This window comes from Neoarius graeffei, chromosome 2 (genome assembly GCF_027579695.1).
Source record: "Neoarius graeffei isolate fNeoGra1 chromosome 2, fNeoGra1.pri, whole genome shotgun sequence".
Taxonomy (NCBI): Eukaryota; Metazoa; Chordata; class Actinopteri; order Siluriformes; family Ariidae; genus Neoarius; species Neoarius graeffei.
Genome location: NC_083570.1, coordinates 119,713,343 through 119,723,177, shown reverse-complemented (window position 1 = coordinate 119,723,177; position 9,835 = coordinate 119,713,343). Strand labels below are relative to the sequence as shown.

Here is a 9,835-nt window from a genome sequence, read left to right as displayed (position 1 = left end):
GAATTGCCGATTTTCTTGGTCTTTTTCTCGGCTCTGCTTGGTCCTCGGCTTCGAGGGCCTCAGTGGATGTGGCACTTCGCCTTCTGTCAGGGGAGACGAACATGGCTGGCTCCTTTGGTGACGCTGACACAGATGGAGACGGTGTTGCTTTGGGCATTCTAACAGATGGAACTGTGTCTTTTTTCAGATCAAGTTGCCTCGTGAAGCCCATTTCCCACTGCAAATAGTTCTCAAAGTCATTGGGCTTTGTGAAGTGAGCACCGCAAATAATGCTGTAGTCTGTAGCATGTAGCCAATTTTTCCGGGTGCCTCGCACGAAGCGCTCCCATTTCTCTCTCATTGTCTTGTCTTTTGGGAAATGATGAGTACTAATCCCATCATGATTGGTGTTGCTACACCCTCCTACGATACATCTGTTAACCATTTTAATAATTACGTGATAACATTGAAGAAATTTGCAGAAAACCACCAGGTCATTTTCTCATAAACAAACCAGCGCTGACGTAGGATTCAGAGGGAGGCGTCCCACACACGACGTCATGAAAATCAATGTTTCCCAGGAAATCCAAATGGCAAGTTTTTTCAGAGGCAGACCAGTTCACCTCAAATGGCTTGATTTCAACTGAATTTTTCTGGTATTGTGCAAGGTAAAAAAAAATTGCACAAAATGCAGATATTTGACCAAAGTTTAATCGGAGAATTACATTGATCTTGCTCCTGAATTTATCCGTGATATGCACTTTAAACCAAGGCACCTAGCTAACCTTCAACAATCCTTCAAACAACAGCTAGCTAAAAAGTCCGAGGACATTTTCAAACAAAGGCAAACTAAAGAATAATCATAAATCTATGAGCCAGCTAATGTTAGAGAAACTCTCAAACAGATGCTAGCTAAAGAATAGTTAGAAACCAACTGTGAAACTCTGACAAATGCTCGATAACGTGAAACAAACTCTGAAATAGAAAATTGATTCGGGGTATTTTCAATCAAAAAGCTAGCTAAAAAATATCCATAAGCCAAGTGAGCTAGCTAAAGTTAGACAACTGAATCGACCCAACACTGTAGTTCATATTCAAACAAAAGCTAGCTAAAGAATACTTAGCAATGTTGGCTAAGCTAATGCTAGTTAATTAGCTAGAGAGAAGTGAAAATACTTCAGCAATGCTAGCTAGCGAACATTGTTAGCGGTTCGTGAGGACCTGAGAGAAGTGTGTGTGAGAAAGAAGACTGACCTCTCTGACCTCCAGCAGCGTGTCAGGCTGAGTGTGTTTGGTATGGTGTGACGCTGCAGGAGATCTGTGAGGATGAGGCAGATGAGGCAGCTGTCTCTGCAGCCGTGGAGAAGAGGCAGAGGGGAGGAGAGAGAAACTCCGACGTGATGAACTCTGAAAGAGGCAGACAGCTGTCTCAGACTCTGTGCGTGTGTGTATAAAATCAACTTTTTTGTCCACCTATCACTGTGGCTGCTGGAGTCTAAAATCTATCAGACACTCAGATTTTTATTTTTTTTAACCAGCCATGTTCTTGTTTTAACTGAAAGTGTGTAACTGTCTGTGAAAAATAATACATTAAGAGCGGCAATATCATTATTTCAATAATTAGACGATTTTATTTCGTAAGTTAAGTAATTAAACTCAAGGAAAATACTGACATCTTCAAGTTTTTCGACCTTCCCTTCTTTGGCCTGTGTCTCCTGGGAGGTTTTCTCTGCAGACCTCATAACCTATCTGATGTAACTTTGTTTGTTTGCTTGCTGAAACATTAGCCCAGGCTGCTTGACCTGAGGTCATTCTCTTTAACCATCATTCGCTAGTTAGCATTCTGTGTGTGAGTTAGTGCTAGTTAGCATTCTGTGTGTGAGTTAGTGCTAGTTAGCATTCTGTGTGTGAGTTAGCGCTAGTTAGCATTCTGTGTGCGAGTTAACGCTAGTTAGCATTCTGTGCTCAAGTTGCTACGTTGAATCCGAGTCTTCTTGTTTCACTCGGACACTTTAATGAGATCGTGTTTAAAGAGGAGACGGCGTCCTCATTCAAGTGTCCGAGTGAAACAAACAGACTCGTGATTTAAACTGCGTTGTGGAATTTAACAAATATCTCTGTTACAGTTACATTTCTTTGTTTATGCTACTTTTATTTACCCAGCACGGTGGCTGGAGGTTGAGCAAAATCACCTGCAGGTAGGGGGCGCTAATGTCCAACACTGTGTGTGTGTGTGTGTGAGTGAGAGAGAGAGAGAGAGAGAGAGAGAGTGAGTTACATACCTGTCTCTCTAAACTACTGACTGTCCTGTCCACACCCAGCTGCTTGTCAGTGTCTTTCATCGTCTTCACACTGCTGTCTGTGGTGCAGGACTGAATGCGAGACATCCACAGCTGCTGCTCTCTGCCATCCACAGCTGAACGACAGACAGAGTGACAGAGAGAGAGAGAGAGCACGAGATGGACAGAGATCAACAGAAAAGAGACAAGCACAAAGAGGAGACCGAGTCAGACACGTGAAAGGAAACCAGAAAGAGAGCAAAAAGAAAGGTGAGAAATAAATAAAAGCAAAGGAGTGTGTGAGACAAAAAGAGTGACTGAGACAACTCAGACACACCCTCCCTCAGACACACCCTCCCTCAGACAGACATGCCTGATTGATACCGTCTTTCTGATCAACACACCCTCTTGGTCACATTCTCTGACACGCCCTCTCTCTGACCCCTTCTTTTGATCAACATACCCTCTGTCACGCCCTCTCTGATTGACACGCCCTCTCCCTGATTGTGCACACCTCATTGCTTTGTACATAAACCCCAGTCTCTGCTGAACTAATCCCGTTCCGTTAAGGCTGACGAATTCACTTTAAGTGTAATTTTTGTTGACGTGTATAATATGCAAATCACCTCGGAGTTTGAAGAGCTCCCCATTGGCCGAGCTGACGAAAAACATGTTAGGTGCCTCATCACTCCCGGTAACTGATGCGCCAATCAGAGGGAGGGTCCCTCTGGGTTTCTGACTCCGCCCCTGTTCATTCACAAAGTACTGGAGCTGGTTCAGTTCTTCATCCAGAACAAAGTACCTGCAGAGAGGAGAGGGGAGGGGGTGGGGTCCACAAAGATCATGCGATAATGGATTAGACAATCACATTCCTGATACGCCATCAAATCGGACACGTTAAGGCCATTAATCATGGTGTAGTCATGGTGAAGTATGAGTATAAAAACACTTGGGGGCAGCATAGAGTGATGTGACACACGCTACGTTCACACTGCAAGGCTTAATGCTCAATTCCGATTTTTTTGTGAAATCCGATTTTTTTGTGAGGTCGTTCACATTAACAAATATATGCGACTTGTATGTGATCCTCAGTATGAACGAAAAGCGACCTAAAAGTGTTCCGCATGCGCACTGCAGGATACGACGACGTCACATGCAGTGAGCATGGCCAGTGTTTACGGAAGTAAAACCGCCCGGTTGCGGTATGACTCATCCAATCTAGCTTGAATAGCTGCATCCCCCCAAATGGAAATCAGCTCCCTAACCTCTGCGTCCTTCCATTGAGAAGATTCAGAACCTTCACAGCCCGAAGCGTCCCTCGCATTGATGTCATGCGCAGGGGCGCAGATACGTTTTTTGAACTGGGGGGGACAAAAAACTGGGGGGGACAAAGCTGCCAGCAAACCAACCCCAACCCCGATATGCCTGTCAAATTTGTTGTTAGTAACCATAGCAACCAAGCTCGAGCTCGCAACCTGTGCAGTCTGCGCAGCTCAACCAACCGAATATCAGTCTTTGTTTTGTTTTATGTGAGTTGTTGCAACTATGTATACACTGCCGTGCACTTCAATAAACCGAATGGTAATTAGTCTTTTGATTTTTCCGTGAGGTTTGCCTTATGCAAAAAAAGACAGCATAGACGTTTTTTCCTCCCTATAAGTGGGGGGGACCGAACGAGGTGAATTTAAATATGACTCGTCCCACCCTCTATCTGCGCCCGTGATTATGCGCCATGTTGTTGTAACTTTTTTTGAGAGACCCGCCGCCTACTTCAGCGCAGAATAGTGACGTTTGTGGCTTGTTGATGACGTGTAAGTCGGATGAATGCGACCTGGCGGTTCAGACTGAAGTCGCATATGAAAAGAGCGGATAGGAATCGGAATTAGCACCACATATCCAAACGGCCTGGGTCGGATTTGAAAAAATCGGATCTGTGTCGTTCATATTGTCAATAAAAGATCGGATACAGGTCACATATGGGCGAAAAGATCGGATTTGAGTCACTTCAGCCTGCAGTGTGAACGTAGCCACAATGTCCACATGAGACTGAGCTCCAATCCCATTGTACAAGTGATTAGATATTCTAAACAGTATTAAATAAGCAAAATCATACTGAGGTCAGTGTACAGTGTGTGTGTGTGAGAAAGTCAGCCTCACTGTAAGGAAACAGAGCCCTTGTGATTTGAGTGTGCATTTTCTCACGTAACCCAGTACGCAGAAAAACAGCAGAGAACAAAACACACACCACAGACCCGACAGACGCTGAGCACAAACCTTTTATTCACTGACTCTAAAATCACACATCTGAATATTAATAACCCGTTTCTGATGCTGTACTTTAGTCAGTGTATGTCAAGGCCTCAAAGCCAGACTGGGTATTACATTACAACTTATCTGGCTCTTACACACACACACAGTTTTATCAGTCACAACACACAGAATGATGTAAACTGCCCCCCACAACACACACTCAGATCCACCAAGTTTATTTTGACACAACAGGAAACACTCGGCAAAGAGTACATTTTCACGCATGCCTCTGCATGTCATATCCTGTGGGCGTGTCCTCTCTCTCTCTCTCTCTCTCTCTCTCTCTCTGTGTGTGTGTGTACACAGGACTCGGATGAACAGCGAAAGAGAAAGTACAGTCTGAGTGCTACTTGATAAGTATCAGTTCCTCTGTTTGTTTGTATTTTTTAACAGAGTAAAGGGCCACGCCCCCTTGTTGCCTATTGACTTAGAAATCCAAAATGCAAAGCACAAATTAAAACAAGTCACAAATACAACAGTGACATCATCACGCCTTCTTTCCTTATTCATTTTATTCCCATTCTGCCTGCTGCTTCAGTCCAATCATGATCCAATCACACTGGGATTGCAATGTCCTAAAAACTACGATAAATATAACGAAGGGCATGAAGTCTGTTGAGAAATGAGCTCGTGCTGGGCAGAGGGTTCGGTTTCCTTTTTCCAGATGTGCGCCCAAAACCCAAAAGTCCCTCCCACTTGTTGTCTATTGGCTCAGAAAACCAAAGGTTCATGAATTTTCAGGTTAGAGTTCACAGAGATAAAGTTTACCCTTTAGTGAAATGCTTTCTTTCCCACCAGGTGAATTTTATTCATGTTCAGCCTGAATGCCACGTCATCCTGCAGAAACGTCTCTCGTAGCGCTATAGCAACAGATCTAAAACTGCTAAACGAGATTAAAACGTGGATACAACGTGTGATGGTCTGTTTAAGTCATGAACCACATCAGGGTTAGACATAAAATAAATCCGTCATCGTTACACTGTGATTACGTGTCCGTATGAATTGTGATGTTGTTATAAGCTGAAAGAGGAAAAAAAGAGGAATGAGACGCTGAGCCGAAATAAATCAGTCCAACTGGTGTGCAGTGTGCACCGCCGCATCGGCCCCTGACAGAACTTCCTTAGGTTTAGCTGCGGTCGGTGATGTGGTATAAATAAAGTTAGGAACGCGCTCAGAGTGACAGCAGCGTGACAGGATTAAACACAGCCAGAGCGTTACAGTGTGATTTAGGACGAGTCCAGAGAGACGGGGTTTTCAGTGGGACGCTAAAAGGAGGAGAACCGCTGGACTAAGGAACAGGATCGAGTTAAAAAAATGAACAAGTCAATGATAACAGACAGAAACGCACGTTCATCAGTTTTAGGAAAACGCTGACACGATCCTACACCGAGACTGACTGCGAAACTGGACCAGATGTAGTTCTGACCAATCAGGACATAGCTCAAGAAGCAGATCAAAACAGTTTAGGATGCAATAGGACCAAATCTGTATGCGGTGTGTGTGTACGTGCGCACACGTTTTTTTTTTTCCTTCATATAAAAATCACAAAAAATCTACAGGAAAGCACTTTATATTTATTTAGTTATTTATCTTCCCTAATTCCTCACTTGTTTATTCCTTCCTCCAACACACCTGAAGCCAGCAAACTGCTGCTCCTGCTGCATCACAGGGCAACGGAACCCTCAAACATACAGAAGCTCCGATTGGCTAATGTGGCTGTGACTGACAGAAGTGACACAGAGTATGCCCCTCCCACCCAGACAGCACAGCCAATTTTACTGTGGAATCATCAGGATTCCGAGTCGCGCTCACTCGATGACATGTCCAATGTTTTTCTGTTGCTCTGCTTGAGGAAAGCATGTTTATGACGTAAAACATGCCCTGTGTGAACATCCAGCACAGGGTAACCCAGAACCACGTCATGTGACCTGCCGAGGCTCCTCTCACACCTAATCTCACACTGTACCGAGATTATCTTCTGCTTCTAAACCTCGTGTCCTCGGTGTGTCCTTTTACGTCAGAGACATGTCGCAGAACCCGAGTGATGAAGGAAGACAGAGATGGATGTGCGTGCGTGCGTGCATGAGTGAGTGAGTGTTTTGACTTATAAGCCTTTATTTTACAGCCCCAATTCCAAAAAAGTTGGGACACTGTGTAAAACATAAATAAATACAGAATATGACGATTTACAAATCATGGAAACCCTATATTTCATTGAAAATAGTACAAAGACAACATATCAAATGTTGAAACTGAAAATTTCATTGTTTTCTGAAAAATATATGCTCATTTTGACATTGATGTCAGCAACACATTTCAAAAAAGTTGGGACAGGGGCAACAAAAGACTCAAAAAGTTGTGTCATGAAAAAAATTATAATAATTTGGTTAATTGACAACAGGTCAGTAACATGATCGGGGAAGAACATCCCAGAGAGGCTGAATCTCTCAGAAGTATCTGGAGAAATCTCTGTAGACAAGAGACAAGGCTGAAAACTGACATTGGATGCCTGTGATCTTCAGGCCCTCAGGAGACACTGCATTAAAAGCAGACACGTGTCTGCATTGGAAATCACTGTATGGGGTCAGGAATGCTTGAGGAAACCATCGTCTGTGAAAACACTTCATTACTGCATCCACAAATGCAAGTTAAAACCAGATATAAACAATATCCAGAAACCCCGCCCTCTTCTCTTGACCCGAGCTCTTTTACGATGGACTGAGGTGAAGTGGAAAATTGTCCCGAGGTCTGATGAATCAAAAGTAGAAATTCTATTTAGAAATCATGGACACCATGTCCTCCAGGCTAAAGAGGAGATGGACCATCCGGCTTGTTATCAGTGTACAGCTCAAAAGCAGCGTCTGTGATGGTATGAGGGGGCATTAGTGCACATGACATGGGTAGCTTGTACACCTGGGAAGGCATCATTAATGTTGAATGATATAAACACGTTTCAGAATAATATGCTGCCATCCAGACAAAATGTTTTTCAGGGAAGGCCTTCCTTCTTTCAGCAAGACAATGCCAAACTGCTTTCTGCACATATTACAACCGCATGGCTCCATAGTAAAAGAGTCAGGGTGCTAAAATGGCCTGCCTGCAATCCAGACCTGTCTCCCATTTACAACATTTGGCGCATTATGAAGTGCAAAATACAACAAAGGAGACCCCGAACTGTTGAGCAACTGAAATCGTATATCAGGAAAGAATGGGACATTTCTCTTTCAAAACTACAGCAGTTGGTCTCCTCAGTTCCCAAGCGTTTACAAAGTGTTGTTAAAAGTAGAGGTGATGCAGCACAGTGGTAAACATGCCCCTGTCCCAACTTTTCTGAAACGTGTTGCTGACATCAAATTCAAAATGAGCATATACGTTTAAAAAAAAAATAAATTTCTCAGCTTCAACATTTGATATGTTATCTTTTTACTATTTTCAATGAAATATAGGATTTCCATGATTTGCAAATTATTGCATTCTGTTTTTCTTTACAGTTTACACAGCATGCCAACTTTTTTGGAATTGGGGTTGGATAAAAGTCACATTACATAATAAAAAATCAGGGTGAATAAATAAATATTTTAAACAAGCATTGTAAAAAATAAGTTAGGCTAAATATACCAGTGCACAGTGTAAATTGTAGTAATGATTGTGAATAAGTCTCATGTAAAACAAAGTTCTTCCTCCACTACTAAACACAGAGCTTCCTCATAACACCATACTGCCTTCAACATTCCCAAATCACCCACGCTCTTATAAAAATCGGTCCCCTATGGGTCCATGTGGCTCCTGCTTATAAATAAAATAGTTTTCTGATCCCATGCCCATACAGTAAATACAGCATATATATTTACTCTATGAGGGCAGTAGCCACAAAAAGGAAGTGTAATCCAAAAATGAACAAGTTAAAAATCACAGAAGTAAAATATACCAAGTATCTATACTTTATATTATTCTACTCTTGTCTCTTAGAGTTTTCGAAACTGAAACCTCCGAACCGAGGCTGACATACACATGCTGTCGCCATGACCCAAACTCTTATTTCCCAGAAATGGCCTGGCGCTAGAGCTCAGTGGTCTGAATACTCTTTTTGACAAATTCCTGTAACAACTCGGAAGTGCATCAGATCTCCATCACACATGGGACCACTGGCCGAAGAAGGTGAGGAAAGGGGCCTGACCTGGAGTAGATTTTAAAATAGGAACGCACTTTCTCTCTGTAATAAGCATAAACATGTCTGAAAGTGATTTCTTTAGTCCATTTATTTCAAATGGTGAACCGAATTGTATACACTCACCAGCCATTTTAATAGGAACACCTGCATGCCGGCGAGTGGCCTAGTGGTTAGTGTGTCCGCCTCTTGATCGGGAGATTGTGAGTTCTACTCGCAGTCGGGTCATACCAAAGACCATCATAAAATGTTACCTATTGTCATCTGGCAAGGCACGCTGCAATACTCTCACGGTTACCAGAGGACCCGCCCCCCATTGTAACCCTAGCTATGCAATATCGGCAAGAGGCCGAGGGCTACAGAAATGGAGATCGGCGCCGCCTAACACACCATATGGTGCAGGAAGGACTTTAGACTTAGCCTGTACGTGCATGCGTAGTGTGCGACAGTTACACCCTTACTGCATGATGATGTAGTGGCTAGTGCCTCTATATGAGGCAGTAACCACAAAAATTAAAATCAATCAGAACTCTGGATTGAATCAGTCTGGAGAGAATCCTCTCAGGGTCACAGTCTGTGCTTTGTGCCATTTTGGCCTGACCAAGGATAAAATTAATCAGCTGACACCTGAATCTGTTTCTCCTGACACATTTAAAACCAAAAATAAAAAGCTGAAAGGTAAAATTTACATCAAATGATCTTAAAATGTTCTGCAACAAATAAAACAATGACTGCAACCTGGATCAGTGTCAAAAGGAATGAAAACAGTTTCTCTCAGAGAACAAAAGGGACGTTCCTGTGGGACCTCAGGGTTTAAAATGGAGATAAAGGAATTCAGACACTATATCATGTAAAATCCTCCACTGGAGCTCAGCAACCTTCATGGCTAATGGTGGTTTGTACAATGCCCTCCATTCTGGTTTAAGATCATCATTAAAACCCAGTACACTTCTCCATGGGGTGTCCACCGTCCCATTCAGTTGTTTCTTATTTAAAACTTTAACACAAGCCCTGTACAGCAGCTTACCTGGCGTAGTTTGAAAGTTCATTTCTTTCTCACTCTTGCATTCCAGAAGGGGACCCCCACACCCGTCCAGGT

At 43.1% G+C, this 9,835-nt stretch overlaps 1 protein-coding gene across 1 annotated transcript in view; it reads right to left on the bottom strand.

Annotated features, from left to right (window-relative positions):
- The window catches only part of LOC132875192 (oxysterol-binding protein-related protein 10), a 46,176-nt gene that overhangs the window by 1,771 nt on the left and 34,570 nt on the right, over positions 1-9,835 (bottom strand). Inside the window, exons 2-4 of the mRNA XM_060911886.1 lie at positions 2,885-3,060; positions 2,262-2,395; positions 1,234-1,386 (exon numbers count right to left, since the gene is read on the bottom strand). Coding sequence (XP_060767869.1) covers positions 1,234-1,386; positions 2,262-2,395; positions 2,885-3,060 — 463 coding nt within the window. The remainder of the gene's footprint in view (positions 1-1,233; positions 1,387-2,261; positions 2,396-2,884; positions 3,061-9,835) is intronic.